This window comes from Serinus canaria, chromosome 2, assembly GCF_022539315.1.
Source record: "Serinus canaria isolate serCan28SL12 chromosome 2, serCan2020, whole genome shotgun sequence".
Lineage (NCBI taxonomy): Eukaryota > Metazoa > Chordata > Aves > Passeriformes > Fringillidae > Serinus > Serinus canaria.
The window spans coordinates 131,959,966-131,978,298 of NC_066315.1; the positions used below are offsets into that span (position 1 = coordinate 131,959,966).

Sequence of the window (18,333 nt, forward strand, 5' to 3'; positions counted from 1 at the left end):
CCTAGGGAATTTGTAGAACAGGCAATATGTAGGCTGGAACTCTTGCTATCCTCTGGATATCTCTAAATGCATATTTATGAGTAAGGGTTAAATCTTCATCAGCTCACTGATGATTTCACACAGTTCTTGAAGCAATGTCTGGAGGCAAAAGTGGCACTGGAAATTCCATTGCAGAACTAGCTTTAGCAAAATGTTACTAGCTTTCAAAAGAGTATTTCTTTCCCCATTGGCAGGATAGCCACATTTTTATCTGTAATACAGGCAAGATGTTAACATTCATGGCAAAGAAATTTTGGTAACAATTTCCCATTTTTAAATGTGATCTTCCTTTCAGGAGTCAAGAAATGTAGTTAATAGATTTACAGCCTACCTATTATTTAAAAAATATGAATTAATTGATGCCTCAAAATAATTTTATGAAGTTACTTTATCACTGTTTTTAAGAAAGAAAGGGCTATTTAATATACTACAAGATTTCTGCAATGTGTAAGGGACTAAGTTCAAAGTATCTTTTTGAAATTAAAGCCATTGTATTTTGAATATTTCCTTCTTTAAAATGAAAATGAGACTTGATTTTTTTCTATACAGCATATGAAAGTCTCTATTTTAGGGGGAAACAAGTGAAAAAATTGTATTTCTCATTGTACATTTACAATATACTAAGTTGGACCTGATAATCTCAAAGGGCTTTTCCAACCTAGTTAATTCTGTGATACCTCTCCAAGGAGAATGTTTTACTTTACTAAAGCCTCTTCTGGTTTTTTGTATTTTTTATGGGGCTGTATCTTCACATCCTTTCTGTAAAGTTTTCTAGACAAGTGTTAAGACAGTGCTAAGACTTGTTAGTTGCATTTCACCACTCTACTGATGTAGTTCCAGAGGAATAGGCTGAGCAATGTTGAAGCAGGATCTGAAGTAACAGAAATAGAAAAATGCTTTTTGAGGTCTGTATTAAGGAACTCTGAACTACTTTACTTTAGTTTGGTCAAATTTGATAGAAAATGAAACATTTGTTTCCTGAACATGGCAATATAAAAATATTATGCAGCATTCAGTAACAAAATGTTTTTCATGTAACATGCAGTGACAATGGTGAGGGGAAAAAAAAGACAGAAAAATATTAGTGCAGAATGTGTGGGCATAATTTACAGTTTAAAGTACCTACATAAAAGAGAATGTTTTATTAAAATACATGAGTCATTCCCTAATTCTTTGGACAGCAGCATTAATTTAGATCTCTGCTCAAACTGTTTTTCAAACCTTTCTTTCTACTGTGTCTGCCATGGAGGTTAAATTCTGACTCTATTAAATATTTATGTTGTGTCAAACCCTAAACACTCCCGTTTGTGGGGTACCTGCACTTACTAGAATTCATCCTTATATTTGGCCAGTAGACAAAGCAAAGTTAATATGCTTTTTTTCTCAATATAGTTTCTAGATTTTTTTTTTCATTTAACCTTCCTTAACATCATCTACTGCAAAGTGAATACACTCTGCCATTGTTTTAAGTATTATTGATGTGATTAGAATAATTTGTGTTAGAAAAGCAAAGAAATAAGTTCCTTAAGACATTCTGTGTTCAAATGCTTTCCCTTCTGGATATTCTATTAGAAATACAATTTCCCTTTTCATTTAATTTACTGTAAATAATTTTATAGGGACGGTTAATACATCTGGTGCAAGGATGCTTTGCTCTGTACATGATTTTTTGCACACATCAACACATACAAATGTATCTCCTTCCTCACTGTTTTTCATATTACATGTACTCTGTTGTTGTAACTTTAACTCCTTCTTGGAAGCCCTTTGCAAGTCCTCCTGGCAGAGGTTATGAACCAGACAGGATAATCAGAAGTCTTGACAATTTTACTGTATCTTTGTTTGTCCTTTCTTTCACCTTTCCTTTACTGCACTATCTTGTCTGTCTGATTCTCGCAGGAGACATGGATTACAACTGGTTGGACCATACGTCTTGGCATAGCAGTGAGGCATCCCCAATGTCTTTGGTGAGACATGTGGAGCCTTACCATTTAGTTTCCTTGATCATTTTACATTTCCTTGGTTTTATTTACACCTTTGCATGTTTCTTTTTTTGTATCCTTTTTTTATCCCACACCTATAGGGGACAGTCAAAGGGGAAAAAGAAAAACTAGTGAGCAGGCAGTTTTGTCGGATTCTAACACCTTATCCGAGAGGCAAAAGAAAATGGTGTGCTTTGGTGGCCACTCCTTGGAAGAGGACTTGGAATGGTCTGAGCCTCAGATAAAAGACTCTGGGGTAGATACGTGTAGTAGCACAACTCTAAACGAGGAACATAGCCATAGTGAGAAGGTACTGAGATTATGGAGACTGCATTTTAACCTGCTCATTTGGTCTTTGTTTGCTCTCTGTCACTCATTAAAATAGTGCATAAAATAAAAGATAGGTTGTTTCTAGAGACAATATAGCATTTCTTAAGGTGCAGAAAAGAAAAACAAATGAAAAGTCTTTGCATGCTTGCAGCTTTTACTGTTGGCAGCCCAAGAAAAAAACATTGAGAGGCATAAAGGAATGTTGTTCTTATGGTTGCAAATTAGCATATCTTGATATTACCTTCAAGAACAAAGTAATTAACAATAAGGATTCTACCAATTGGCTTATTTGATTTACTATTTCCAAACTCCTGGGGCTGAAATTAAATTAATAGTTTAAAACCCAGGTGAAAAAGGGAGAAAATTGGGTCTCTCTGCACCGAAAAGTTGTTTTTCTTTTTTCCCTTTCACTGTCATGGTTGTTCATTTGTTTTGTTGCCATGTAATTTTTGTGCAGTACTGTGCAGAATTAAAGGCTTTGCCATCTGCTTTGGTATTATTTATTTTTGCTTTCTGTTTGGTGGAGATTATGATAAATCTTTTTAGAGTTATTAGTTGTAATGGGAGCAGCTTTATCTGTGCCTGCTAATTTTGCATGAAATAGAGCATGAAATAATATTTTTCTGTGAGAAAGTACTATGATTACACAAAAGAAAATCTTAACAATTAATTAATTAGGCCAACAGACAAGTATAACTGTGCCCATGTATAGTAATGGAATAATAATGCTCACTGTAACTGCTTTGTGTGTGAATTAATTATTCCAAGAAAGAAACAGAATGTTAAAATGAATTAATGAATATACCTTTTAATAGTATTTTTTAATTTGAATCTGCTACTACAGAGAGAAAGTAAAACACTAAAAATATTTGTTGGTTTTGGATAAAAATTGAAATCTTTGAAATAGTGGAAAAATAAGATATTTCTTGTATCAAACTTTCAGTTTGAGTAAAACTTCTTTTCCAGTATTATTCTTATACTAGACTTCAGCAATGTTTTCCTCAGTACTCAGGTGTAAATTTCATTGTGTGTAGATAACTATGTGTAGTTGTCTATGTCTGTCAAATCAAGATTGAAAGATCATTCTAGATGTTTATAAATTGGATTTAGTAAAATAGATAATGGTATTAAATATTAGACATCCTTTTTGATGAATGATATGTCCAAATAAATATTTTCCAGCACAGTTTTCTGTCATTTTTATATTAAATTTTAGTGTAATCATAATACATTCATAGCATTTTTAAAATATATCAGCAAATGAAAAGTATTACTGAAATATTTTTCATTAAAATGCTATTCACTGTATTTTCCATTAACACCATCTGATAGCATCCAGTAACTTGGCAACCATCCAAAGATGGAGATCGTCTCATTGGTCGGATTTTGTTAAATAAGCGACTAAAAGATGGAAGCGTGCCTAGAGATTCAGGAGCAATGCTTGGATTGAAGGTTGGTGGTGAATCATTTTGAAAGTAACAACTCTCTCAGTTAAACTAGCTTCTTTTATAATTAAAGTATTCTCATTCTATATAGTGCATGCATACCAATATTGATAATGCCTTATCATTCTCAAAATTACAATGTAGACATTTTATAGTCATTTACCTAGAGTAATTTTTCAGGGTCCTTGGCAGAATTAAAAAACTGTATTTTTCTGAAAGACTAGACATGCTTTCAGAAGTTTTCTGAGTGTGTCTTCTTAGCAAAGTATGAATTGCACCCTTGCTAGGCAAGCCAGGTCCTGTCTGTGTTCTTCAGTATGGAGCACTGCACCTAAGTCTAACTTCTATTTCCCAAGAAAGAGGAGAAAAGTGAAAAATAAATTATCTCTCTTGAAGACCTAATCTGTGAATTAATGACATTTTGATCCAAGTCAGAAAATGCCAATGGAACTTCCACTTTTTGAATTTTTCTCTCCTCTGATTGTTTGATTTGCCACATTTTAAAAACACAAAATGGAAAGTAGTTTAACATTACTAGGTTTTATCACAAAATAATATACTCTTTTTCAATGCATTAACTTCTTTTCATGATGCAGTGCTCTTTAAAGACATTATGAATTATTTCTAGCTCATATATTGATCTCAGTTTTGTGTGATATTATTATTTGCAGTTCCAGAAATACTAGTACAAGAATGAGAACAAACTATAAACAGTGAAAGAAGCAATGTTGTGTTTATTTTGATTCCCTATCCTTGCTGTAAGAAATGATGAAGGAGTTTAAATTTTCTGTTCTCTATTTAGCATGACTCTTACTTCTTTTAGCATGACTCTTCTTCAGGTATACAGATTAGCTTATTGTCACAGCCTATGAGTAAGGATTAAATCAGTGTAGTTCTGTATTACGTATACTAACATGTTTTGGAAAGATTTCAAATTTTTTATTTAATTAATAAAGAATTTTATTTGAAATCAGTAGAGAAGCCAGTTAAACATCAAGTTTTATATATTTATTTTTGTCTTATTGTCAGAAAATTCAAGACATTAACAGGACCCTTAGGAAGCACTTTTTGTTTAAACATCTATATTAAAATTTCTAAAGTCTCGTACTATGAAGGTGAACTCTTCAGAGAGATTAATTAATAGTTCAGATTCAAGAATAATTACTTTTAAATTTCAAAAGACATCTGGAAAGATTGATTTCCAACACTGACCTGAATTTTCAAGTATTTACATATTGAAAGTAAACTAAACTGGACTTAGTATGACAAATTTTAAATCCCAGTATGAAGACTGTTAAGAAACCTTAAGAATTTGAAGAATATTCAGTTATGACTGGTTCTGACATATAAGTCTGATTCTAAGAAAAATATTAAGGTCATACCTGTTGAAATTCCCTGTAGAGAAATCTTCAGTGTGACAAGTGTTTTCATCTGACTTGCCAAGCCAAAGGGAATTTCATTGCTTAGTGTGAACATCCTGAATTCTGTTCCATTAATATATCTTTCTCCAGTTTAAAAAATATTGAAGTGAGCAATCAAATGATCAATAACTTACATTGTTTTGGGCAGTAATTTATAATATAATGAGATACTATGCATGTATTTGCTAAAATTTCAAAGCTTTAGGATTTTCTATTTTCACTGTTTTTCAATTGTACAAATATACAGCTACAAAAATAACCTGTCATGTCCAAACTTCTGTGGTGTTTTTTTCAAGTGTATGTGTGTTACCTGGACTGCATAAAACCCAAGGAAAAAGCTGAATTATTCTTTCTATTGCCAGAACATTTGAATAATTTAAAGTCATTTTCATACTGTGAAAATACTTCCTATTTGAAACAGGTAGTAGGAGGAAAGATGACTGAATCAGGTCGACTCTGCGCATTTATCACCAAAGTTAAAAAAGGAAGCTTAGCTGATACAGTGGGGCATCTTAGACCAGGTATGTATCTACTATAGATCTGTACTGCTGAGTCTCTACCCTGAAGGTGATAACAAGTCAGCAAGTTTAATTATGTGTGAAATTGTATTGAATAGATGTGGAGAAATACTGCAGAATTCAACCTGACACTGTTACTAGATGGTTGCTTTTATAAAATATATATTCTCATGTTGTTCAAAAAATATTTTAACATTTTTGCTCATTTTTATATTCAAGTAATATTCCATTGATGTCCTCCCCAGTCATTTTGTGGTGTATATTTTGTTTTGAGCAAACCAAGCTATGACAAAGGTATGAGCCGAACCATGTTGCCTAGGAAGCTGCTTCTGTTCCAACATGCAAACCATAGATTGCTACACTGGAGCATGTTCAAGAAATATTAACTATTAAGATAAGAACTATCTGAACCAAGTTGATGAGATATGATGTTTTAGTTATGAATTTTCTAAAGAGCATGTTGGGATTTCTGTAAGCCACAGCTGCCAAAGCAAGTAAGAGCACTGTCTAACTCTGTAGGGGTCCTACTGATTACATCACTGTTTCACAGAACTTCACATGTTTGAAGCTGAGCTGCAGAAAAACTTTAATACTCTGGTTTTCCCTGCATGGAGACCTCCAAACTTGTTCTATAACACAGGTTTCACAACACAAAAAACTGACTGTGGAATGACTTAAATTGTTATTTTAAGTGCTGCCCCCAGCAAACTTCCTAAGCAGGGTGTTATTACTTACAGGTGATGAAGTATTAGAATGGAATGGAAGGATACTACAAGGAGCCACCTTTGAGGAGGTGTATAATATCATTTTAGAATCCAAACCTGAGCCGCAAGTAGAGCTTGTAGTTTCAAGACCAATAGGGTAAGTAATTTCATGTATTTTTTATATTAAATATTGTAAAATTGTCCACTTTTAGGATGGAGTATATCAAACACTCATTAGCATTGAAAACAGAAAAATATTATACAAAATTCTGTAAACCAAAAGTGTAGCTAGAATGATAGATCATGCCAGTGAGTAAAAAGAGCTGGTGTAAAATCCTGTGTTCTCAGAGTCTCAGGCATCATCTGCTATTATGGTTAAAAATAGGTTCCCTTCTCAGCTTTTCAGTTGGTGAGCCAGCCTATATTAGCTCTTAAACTGTGTTTATATTCGTTGTTGTAATTCTTGACTGTTGATATTTATTTCTCCATTCCCATTTTTTATAATACATACATAAAATTATGAGATCATATTTGGTCTATGCAGTGATGGTGAACACCATTTATTGAGAATCTGCAATGTAGAATTTTGTGTGAAATATAGTATGCTAATGAAAAAAATCAATATGCTTTGGAAAGTCTCAAATCCACATTCACATCACGTTCATCTATGGAACTATTAAATTATTGCTTGTTATGCAATACAGAACACACCTTAATGAATAGTTAGAATTGTATGGAACCTTTTCTCTGGTCCTGTATGTTGACCATTTTTATTAACCTCCAAACCTACCTCTCAACATCTAAACTTAATTTTTTCTTGCATAGCAATAGTTGCTTTGTTGTACTGGACTGTGAGTACTTCCTCTTCTTCTGTTCTTTTACTTCCAAGTTCCTTCACCCTAAAGGCATATGCATCACATTTTTAATTCTCCATTGGAATGTGACCATATCTGGACACACCAGGGTGGTGAAGAGGGGAATGATTATCACTGATTTTGAAGACATTTACAGTTATTAAGGATTTTCTTTTTCTTCCTCAGAATTTTTTGTGATATACAGGACACAACTCGACAGGGTGATATGTAATATCATTTAGATTCCGTTTTCCATTTTAGGTTGGACCAGATGATTTTTTAAGATCACTTCCAACCTAAACTGTTTTAGAATTCTATAATCATATTTTAATAAATATATGTATCCCTTTATTTTGTATAAGATTCACATTGACTTAATATAGGAAAATGTGACTAAAAATTAGGAAGTAATAAAAAATATCTAGAACTGTATAATCTGAGAATGGCATTTCAGTGAGAATGACCATTACGGTTACAGCTATAATAGGACATTATTGTGTTGGACACATCAGGAACTTAAGGTGTAGGAACTTAATTTGGTATGACAATTTTAAACAAACTTGATAATAACAAAAAGCCAGCTTTATCTTGTCAGTGAGATGAGGGGTTATGTCCTACATGCATATGGAATTGCAGCCCCTTTAGGGTAATGACTGTATCATCTGTCACGTCTTTGCACAACTTGGGAGGTGTGGGGATAACAGTAATGCCAAGGGACAGACTGCATTACTTGTCTCAGAAAAGGAGGTCTCAAATTAATTTCATACACAAATCTTTCATAGTGTCTCTCAAAAAGAAGTTTATAGCAAACGCTTCAAGGAACAAGTCACATCTTGAAAAAAACATTTTTAAAAATCTTTCTGCATTCTTTTAATTGTGTAAAATCTCCTGTATTATTTCTTGTGCTTTTATATTTGCTGTCTCTTGTTCAGCTTCTTTATCACTATGCCCTCCATTATGTTGCTGTCACTTGAGCAGCTCATCTAACATTCCTTAAACCAGATGGTGTGGGCTCTCAAGATGCCTTTTTCTGCATAACCACTTGCCTCATAGTCTGAAGAACTGAGCTAGATCAGTGATAAAGGAGTTGTTCAGTGTATTTGATTCGCAGTGTCAGTTTGCAGTAGATGTAAAACAGTCTCAGTGATGAATACTTCCTATAAGCAGGCAGGTTTTAGATTTTGGTTAGGTGTGTGTAACTCTTTGGAGTTTGATATTAACAGCATAATGCCAGAAATGTTTTTCATGAGGCTAGAGCTGGTGAACTAGAAAGACTATTACTTTTTTCAGTTTAGAAGACTTTAGTTCATAATCAAATACACAACAAAAATAATAGGTTATGTTTGTCCAAGGAACCATAACTTCATAGGGTTGTGTTCTGCTCTGGGAAATAAAGTTTCAATGTATGTACAATATTTAAAAGTTCTTATTTCCTAGATATCAGAAGTGATATTTATTTTATTAGAATTATTGATGCCCAGTTGAAGGGTTTTGCTTTTGGATTTGGATAAATCCTATTATTTATATGGCGAATTTCTTGATGGATTCATGGCAACACTTTAAGTAGTGCAAGAAATCTTCAGTTACCAGCAATTAACTTAGCTGAGAACCTGTTCATACCCTGATATTCTGAGAACAAAGCCAAATTCCTGTAAACACAGTTATTTGTTTTTTCTCTTTATTATGGGCTGAGTGCTATGAAAACTGAAGATGACAAGCTAAGCTGACAAGGCAGATAAAAATTGAAAGCCATTCTGAAAAAATCCCAACAAAACAAAACATGCCAGTTTGTCATGCAATTTATCACTTTTTTAAATCTTAAAATAAAAATTGATGGCAAATTGCTAATCAATGTGATCTGGCTGTCCCTTTATGCACAGGAACTTACCTATTTTCTGCCTTCTTATTCTCAGAAACAGATAACTTAAAATGCATGGTTTTTTCATGGTTTCTTCAGTTTTGGATTTGGAAGAAATAATGCACTCTATACAACCTGTCTGCAGTGGAACATAACTTGCTATGCAAAGAGTCTTTATGAAACTAATTTTATTTCTCCTCCATCTGTTTATCTCTGAGAATTCCTAGTAAGAAAAACCATTCACACTACCATGAAATACAGGGATGTGTCTGCTTTAGGAGTGTAAATGATGATGTTCAAAGCTAAGTTTATTTTTTCAGCTATCTATAGAAAACTCCTATTTCACTCTGCTCAGAATGATTTATGTCTTTTATATATATCTATCTTTTTTTTCCAAGGTTTTATTTTCAGACTCAAATGGTAGAAGTTTTTTGTATTTATGAGTTAAGCTCAAGAGTGCAGTTCTGAGTCAATTGCTAGGCAAGTGGATCCTGTTATAAATTCTCCTTATATATGAACTTAAATATTTGCTTCTTCAACAGTGCTTGTGAGTTTCTCACAAGTTTTGGGTACCAACAACAGAGATTTTTTTCTTGTCTGTAGTGGGCACTTAGAGCAGTTTCATGCCTTCTGGTTTACTTCAATTATTGGATACTGTGCATCAACTCACTTGGAAAGATTCCTCAGTCTACTTAGTAAAGCTGTCTTTCTAGTGAGTCTTGAAAATTGTTTGGAAAAGATGTACTAAAGGTATTCTGGAAAAGCTTTTCTAAAGAAAATAAATAAGTTATTTATGCCTCATACTGACTCTTTCATTGTATAGAACAGTAGATATCTCTGGAACTTTTTTCATTTCCCTTTCCTTTTCATTTCTCTTTGTGGGGGGTTGACCTTGACTGAGCACCAAAGACTTGCTCTCTGCATTTCCCTCCTCAGCAGAACTCGGGGAGGAAATAAGATGAAAAAATTTATGGGCCACTCAGCAGTTACCATTGTGGGCAAAACAAACTTGAGGAAGATTAATCTGTTAGGAATTAATAAAATAAAAGGATAGTGAGGAACAGAACCAAAACTGAAGCTCCCTTACCCATACCTCTCTTCTTCCCAGGCTCAAATTCACTAATTTTTTCTTGGTTTTTCTGCCTCCTTCTCCACCAAGCAGTCCATGGCATGGGGAAAGGGATTTGCAGCCAGTCCTCCTCCTCAGTCTTCTCCCCGACCTTGGTGACATTGACAACAACAATTCTCTCATGGCCTTTTTTTCTCATTGTTTTCTCTCACAGCTGCTGCCCAGCTGTTTTGTCCTTTATTAAATATGTTATCACAGAGGCACCCAAGGAGCCAGCTGGGCCCAGCACGGTGCAGCCCCAGCCTCTCCTCACCATGGCCTTGGAGAAACCAACTGCACTGAAACACACAACAGGATTGGAAATATTGCTTTTGCTGTGACTCAGAGCTGGAGCTCTTCATCTTGCTTGGTTCTGCTCAAACAGCTCTGAAACTGTTTATTAGCATATTGATAGCTTTTATTAGCATACAGTAATGTTTTCCCCCCAGAGGAATAATATATTCCTTTGCCTGGGGAAATGTGATTGAGTGCTTTAAAATGACGTGGCTCTGCACACAATTTAATACAGGTGCTGCAACATGTCTTGTATATGAAAGAATGCAATTTTGCCAAATGAACTTGATCATTTTATTTGGTTATGGAAAAGGTAGGATTGATTAAATTTGTGATTTGAGTTCAGTAAAGAATGTACTGGGATAGCCATGATTGGCAGCCAAGTATGTTTCGGTGAGGGTCCAGTAAATTTAATTAATGTATAATGTCATTGTAAAAGCTACTACTCACAGTCTACCATTAACTCTAAGATTGTTCTTTTATTTACTGAATTATTTTATTTGTGACTGTGCAGCCTGTCTCCTGCTTCCACCTAATCTTTTCTGTAGGATTTAAGTTGACACTGAAATTATTTATACTGGATAACAGATAATCATCCCAGTAGCTGAAGATAGCCAGCAGATCATGCACCATTCCTGAGGCATTCCATGGTGGATTGGGAAGTGTTATAGTGTAACTGAAATTTAAATATGCTTGTTAGATGAAGGATCAGCCTGTCTTAATTTTCCTGATTTCAGGGACATTCCCAGAATACCTGACAGCACACATGCACAGCTGGAGTCCAGTAAGTTTCAATTGTGGGGTAGGAAAATCTTCTCTCTCTTTTATGTAAGCACAAATAGAATGAAAAATGTCCTCTGCAGTCAGTTTAGGTCTTGTCTTTTTGTCTAAATTTGTCTCAATATGTCATCTTACTGTATTATCTATCTACTTTTGTTTAATAATAAGCTATAAAAACTCAGGATATTGTGATTTAGGTTCGACATTGGTTATAAGCTTAGATGAGTTTTGATTGAAGAAAACATAATTCTAACTAATGTATAAGAACATTAATAACAATTTTTAATTTCCTGTTCTCTTGCTTTGCATTTCAATTGCATCTTATAAACTAAAAATGAGAAAGGAATGTTCTTTGTTTACAGCCTGAGTGATAGCTACTTTGAACTCAGAATACCCTTACTTTATTAGAGCCACTCAATGCTACTTGAATTGACTAAACTCATATTTCATGCAGGGAAGAATAACTTGTTCTTTGGCTTGGATCTGATAAGATGGATTTCAGCCTGGAGTTATTTTTTATCATTGTTTGAGAATGCTTTTATAATAGAAGCCATGAATAAATGAAATGGCATAAGCTTGATTATATTAATATGAAAAACTCCTTCAATGACTTTTTACTCATTGCCCAATTCTTAAAATTAATTTTATGTTTTATGAGATGTGGATTGTCTGTGTATTTATAAAGATGTTTCACTTTTCCTCTATGTTTTGTATGTCAAAACTTGTCCTCTGACCCTTTTCAGACCTTGAATATTTGAAACAAAATGCACAAAAAACATAGCATACATCTTGATATTTTTGTAAAAATCTAATTAAAAATTAGTTGATTGTATGAGATAATAAGTCAGAAGACTGAATTCATTTGACTATGGTAAAGTGTTTATTTTTGGGCCTTCAACTCTTTGACATAAGTACAGGCAGAAATATCTGAATAATCTATATTCCATTCTATAAATAAAAGCTCCTGATTGCATCTGATCACCAAAAGATTGAGTATCATCATTTGGTAATTTTAAATAGGTTTTAAAAAGTGATATTTATCACAACTTTACTGCATGTTTGGTTATATTTCTACAACTTCTGTTTAAAGAAAGTTGAAATATATGCATAACTGCTACTATGTATAAAATATTTTTGTTTATGATTACAGGTTCTAGTTCATTTGAATCTCAAAAAATGGACCGACCTTCTATTTCAGTGACTTCTCCTATGAGTCCTGGCATGTTAAGGGATGTTCCACAGTTCTTGTCTGGACAACTTTCAGTATGTAAACATTTCATTGATATTAATGTTGTACTTTTTGCAGCATATACAACTCTTACTGTTGTGCTAGCTACCTTTAACAGGAATTTCTTGTTAAACTAGATACATTTTTTGTTTAATGCTAGGCATCTCAGTCTAGGCAGGAACAGAATTTCATAATCATATTCCATTTTATTAGCTTTTGGAATTTTGATATATTAATGTATATGTATATGGTAAGCTAGACTGGTAGAGTCAAATTTTCAGAAAGGTCTTATCTTGGCCTCCAGTTATGTTTGTGTTGTTGAGAGTAAACATTTTTTCAGCTGTCACTCTTGTGTGTAGAGTTGGTAGATTTTATTACCTGTGTGCCTGGATGTTATGACTATTTATTTCTTATGCACTAACTTTCACATATAACTTCCCCAGATATCCCTCTGGTATTTTACTCATGTTGTGTTCTTTGTACTGATGTTACTCAGTTTTGTTCTTCACTCTCACTGAGAAGAAAGTTCATTATGTGAATATTTTCTTTTATAGGGTACTTTTTTTGTAATAAACTGAAAAAGTTGGGTTTTGTGCATCTTTCCATGTTATTTAAAATTCCAAAGTGTGATTTTTCAAAAGTGCTCAGTTGAGGCCCAACTATTGAAAAGGAAAGGCAAATGGAAGGGAAGCAGTGCAAAACTGGTGTTAAAGAAGTTTGGAAATGCCATATTCATGTTACTGACAAGTTTTATTTGTTGAGTGTACCATAAAAACATGCATAAAATCCAAGCAGACTGTTTCTCACAGAAGGTCTCACAGAAATGGTTTATGGTATGGATAGAGGAGACAGAGAATATTTTTGTCTCTTCAGTGGCCATGTTGGCTCCATCTTGCAGTGCATGAGACATTATTTGTTTGCTCATCAGAAAAACCATTTACAGTACATAATTTTCTGTAGTTGTTGTACTTAACTACTTTGAAAGATTCAGTCCTTTGGATAAATGGAAAACTAAAAATCTTGACTGCAGAACGCAGAGTGCTTTGCAAAAGTACAATGACAAGGGAACATGAACTGCCAAAATACACACACCAAAGTTTTCTAAAAACCCTCTTATTTTTACAAGACAGTAAAAATTGTTGATAGGGGAGACAGGGAAGAAAGAAATTCCTTTTTTCTAAACTTCATAAAAGATTAGGCTGTCAAAAAGTTGTGGCGCCTAGGTTCCAGCAGGAAATTGAAGAGCCAGAGTTATCTGCTCAGGTGACCAGTGCACACACACAATGGAATAATTGTCCAAATAGAAACCACACAGAACTGACTTTCTCAGTTTCAGATCAAAATCATCATGAGTTTAAGATTAGGATTTTTTAGGGAAGTCAGTAAGGCTTTTGATTTAGTGGTTTCATAGGATACTGAAGTTTAGGGTATATAATCATAGTTTTGGGAACTTTTGAGGTATCTTCTAATTTATTGAGAATAACAGAAATCCAAAGGTTTTATTTCTCGGAATGGCATACAAAATTCAGTGTTTAATTCAAGAAGACATAATTCCTATTTTTATTTATTTTTTGAATGTTTCAATATATAAATGCCAATTCTTAAATGATTTTTTCATCTAAGGAAACCCAACAATATTAAAAGACACTAAAAAATCTTTCCTTTTTTGTCCTTATCTACTGTTTGCAATTACATTCAATACCCCCTACTTCATATTATCTCTGTTTCCCTCAAGAGAGCACCTGATATCAATCTGAGAACACAAAGCTCCAGCTGGGTGAATCTGAAGGCAGAAATACTCTGTAAATCTCTAAAGTTGCAATTTAGACATCTAAAATTAGTAGACAGTTTGAAAGTTTGGATGCTTGCCTTGTCTGCCCAGCTAATGAAACATTGGAAATAGCTGTAATTCATGTTAATCATGTTAAGGGCACAACCCAGCTCCTGCTGCTGTTGAGTCAAGACTGTGGGAGGCAAGTACTAAACTTTTTGCTTTGCTAGCAAAGGTGGCTGTCATAGTGCCTGAAGATGCTCTGGATAGGTGGCAACATGGGATCTAAGTGGGCAAATTTCAATATATAGGCTAATATGCATTTTTAGAAAGAGAAGATTTTATGAGAATTTCAGTATTCTACAGGAAGATTGTTTTCAAAAAAGCAATGTAGTTTCTTTTTGGTCTGATCCCTTAAGATAGTTTGAAAAATTAAAAATGTTATGACATCAGGTTTAGGTGTTTATATTCTTGAAAGTAGTATGATGAATAGTTTTTCCTTCACTTTTTAATATTTCGGTTTATCCTCCTACAATTTTTAGAAGTTTTGAAACTTTAGAAGAGTTAGTAATTTTGGACCTTTAACAAAGGTGAAGTAGTAGGGTAAAACTGAATTTTAAAGTTACAAAAACTATTTTATTTTGAATAGTTCAAAATGGATGTGCTTCGGTATTTTGGTTTTCCATGTCTTAATCAGCTCTTTTCTAACAGAACAGTTGATGGATCATATATTCATTCAAAATAGCTGAGTAAGGTAGAAATGAAAGGAAATACTAAATTCTGAATGTGATTGTGAATGTGCTTTTTATGGGGAGTGCCTAGACAGGAGAATAACTGCAGGACCCTGGCAATAAATGAGCTGTAAATTAGAAAATGAGGATGCTGTTCTTCATGGAAGTAGTGGGTCAGTGATGTTCTGGATGATGGTGGCTGAATCCAAGCAGGTGTGATGGATCTGAGGAAACAGATGAAAGGCAAGATTTTGGAAGTGTTTTCTGTATTTTCTGTGCCTTTGAACAGTAGCATGTATCCTGAGGGGTTGGTGTTAGTGCACCTGTGGTTGCTGGCATAGGCAGTGAAACAAGAGCAGAGATGGAGATACAACAGTTTGGATGAAAGTCTGAAGTATTTGAATGAATACTTGAGTATAGGCTTATTCAGACAGTGCTGTAGATCCTTAAAGCATTTTTATGTATAAGTAGGATTTTGGAATCTATTTTTCTATGTTCAGTATGGTTGTGGCTGGTTTAGCAGCAATGCCACCGTAGCATTCAGGGATGTCTTCCTCTGTCTGTTCAGTCTGCCATGTTTTCCTCTGTTTTGGCATTGCTCTGTGTAGGTGTTTTCCTTGTGGAGGTCACAGTGTCAGTCTAGAGCAGGCTAATAGGATTGACCACAAAGCAAACCATCACACAGAGAGAGAAAATCCTCTCTACATTAATCATTATTCTGCCCAAGTACATATCTAATTGAACAAATTATATGCAACTACAGTAAACTATTGTGTGTTATAACTTGCTAATATAATTTATCCATATTATCTGTGTTTTATTTCAAAGCACTTTTTATTCATGTTTGTTTACAGGGGAGTATCTGACTGTTATTGCAATTATAGTTTTTATATTATTTGCTTTGTCTCATTCCTGTTTCTGTATTTTTTCACTGAGTTGTTTTTCCTTTAATATAATTTTGAAAAAGTCAAAAGTATTCTTTGTGTGTTGGTGCTCTTAGCTACATTTTTGATACTGTATGAAAAGTATAACTTGAAATTCTTTTCCAATAGTTAGGTTTAGGGAATAATAACATAACTATAAGACCATGTGAATGGATGCAAGTATAAAATCACAGTATTAAATTTTTGTACTGGTGGAGGTTTTACCAGAAAAGGGGTGTCATTTATAAAATTAATCTATTTCCCTGTACAACTGAACCCCAGAACTTCAATATATTTTCCATACATATTCAGTTTATAAAGCAATATAAATAAAGTTATAGTAATTATAGTTGTAATATGTGCAACATAATTGAAAGCCTTTATGGTACATTATGAAGGGCCTATATGTCAGCACATTGAGGGGATGAGATCAAGCACAACACATGCTACCCTCCCCTTTCACATGTACTTTTTTTTTCTTCCTTCGCTTTGTACCTCTATAAAATTAAATTGATGTTGCTCTAACATCCAAACCTGGAAAGTTCGAGGTAGTGCAAAAACTGTGTTGATTTTCCTCCATTTGCAAGTCAGAATATGATAGGTGAGGACCCTTGGTGCATGGTGGGAGAGATTCTGTCCCTCTTAGGATTGCAATATCCTGTGATAATTTATTTTTCCCCTGTAAAATGGAACTGAAGCAAGCTGAAGATCTACTTCTATTGTGACTAGGTCACATTCTGACACCCTTAACCCTGGGCTCTGCAGTCCTGCCTATGCAGAGTGGCAGGTAGAGTGCAGCTGCTGCACCTTGCAGAATGCAGGGAGCACATCAGACAAAACCCGTGATCCAGACTGTCAGGTTTTCTTAGGCATCCTCTTTCTTTCATATGAGAACAGATTACTTCACACATTTTATAGAACAGATTCCTTGATCATCTGTGCATGCCAAATAAGCAAGGAGGGCGGCAGAAGCATCATCACAGTGCCTATTTCCATGCTTTGAGTACATTTCTAATGGAAGTGAATATTGAGTAGTAGCTTCTTTCTACCATTTTGAATTAGATCTATAATCTCAGGAAAACTGAGCAGAGGTAAAGGAGATTCCAACCTGTCAGATGGCTGTGATTATTGTGACCTACTCCCTGCTCCTGTTCTCCCACTCACCAGCCCTCTGAGGTATCAACACAAGCTCCTTCACCTGCCCATGGCCCATACTCCTCACCAATTATGTGCTACTCCATTAGCTGTTGCACTAAGCTGAAGGTGAGGAGTGGTTGCTTGGAATTTGCAGGTGGTCCAGGAACTTGTGTTGCCTGTACTTGGTGTAGTCTTGTTGTAGCCACTGGAGGCCACAAGGTTGTATGCGGTCTGAAGTGTTACAGCACAAAAATATGTTATAAATGCATCCATATATGCAGTTCATTAAATTTTCTAGATCCCATTTCATGCAAGGATTTTGTGTGTATACCATATGTCATTTCTGTCATGATTGCTAGAGAATTGGAGTACGCAGATTGTACCTTCCCCCATGTAAAGTTAATATCAGAGAGCACTAACTTTTTAAATTGTTTTCTAAGTATTTAGGAGGACTTTCCATAGACATGACTCTTAAAGTTGCAAAAAGAGAAAACCTTTTATTTTACTCACTTTCCTAAGTAACCAAATCTGTCAGTATGTGAACTGAACTTGTTTCTCTCTGAGTATGCATGTACAATCTCCCTGAAAGAGATGATCAACCCTATGTTTCCAACCCCACTTTTAAATCACACTTTGCCTACCTGTTGTTTCTGTTACATGTTATTTCTAAATCTATTGTAAATGTTGTCTGTAGACTTGCAAAGAGAAATCCTTGCTCGTGGGGAATCAGTGGCAAAATTCCTGCTGACTTCCCTATGGCAAGAATTTCCACCAAAGGGTTTTGATATGATTTGGTAACAGATTTGCAGATTTAATTTACGCATTGCACTAAAATACTTTTTGTTAGATAAATATGTTGTTGGTGTAAAGCTGTGTTTAAAGTAATAGTTACGTGTCTTTGTTTTTACTTTTGGTCTTTTAGTTTCCAGCGTGTTGTCGTTTTTGGTTTTGTTTTATTGCTTTTTCTTTAATTTTGCTTACCAGAGCCAAAGCCTTAGTAGAAGAACAACGCCTTTTGTTCCTAGGGTTCAGGTAAAGACTTCGTCTGCCTGACAGAAACTAAAGTTGTGGGTTTTTCTTTTGTTTGTTACGGAAAATGCATAGTAGGAAAACGTTCCATTATAGTCCGTTTTCCCATATTTTGAGTGTGTTGCTTTAAACCATATTAACAACTTTCATGACATCTTGTGAGCAGCTTGTAAGGTTCTGC

The 18,333-nt window shown here is 34.4% G+C and overlaps 1 protein-coding gene across 39 annotated transcripts in view; it reads left to right on the forward strand.

Moving 5' to 3' along the window:
* Nucleotides 1-18,333, forward strand: part of RIMS2 (regulating synaptic membrane exocytosis 2) — a 448,889-nt gene that overhangs the window by 231,727 nt on the left and 198,829 nt on the right. For 21 of the 39 annotated variants that reach the window (XM_050971294.1, XM_050971305.1, XM_050971301.1 and 18 more), the window contains 6 exons: nt 1,939-2,006; nt 3,684-3,803; nt 5,639-5,738; nt 6,473-6,596; nt 11,291-11,337; nt 12,484-12,596. In XM_050971294.1, the coding sequence (XP_050827251.1) occupies nt 1,939-2,006; nt 3,684-3,803; nt 5,639-5,738; nt 6,473-6,596; nt 11,291-11,337; nt 12,484-12,596 (572 nt within the window). Of the gene's footprint in view, nt 1-1,938; nt 2,007-2,122; nt 2,332-3,683; nt 3,804-5,638; nt 5,739-6,472; nt 6,597-11,290; nt 11,338-12,483; nt 12,597-18,107; nt 18,156-18,333 lie in introns of all 39 variants that reach the window. The other 18 variants (XM_050971291.1, XM_050971302.1, XM_050971295.1 and 15 more) reach the window with 3 other exon arrangements.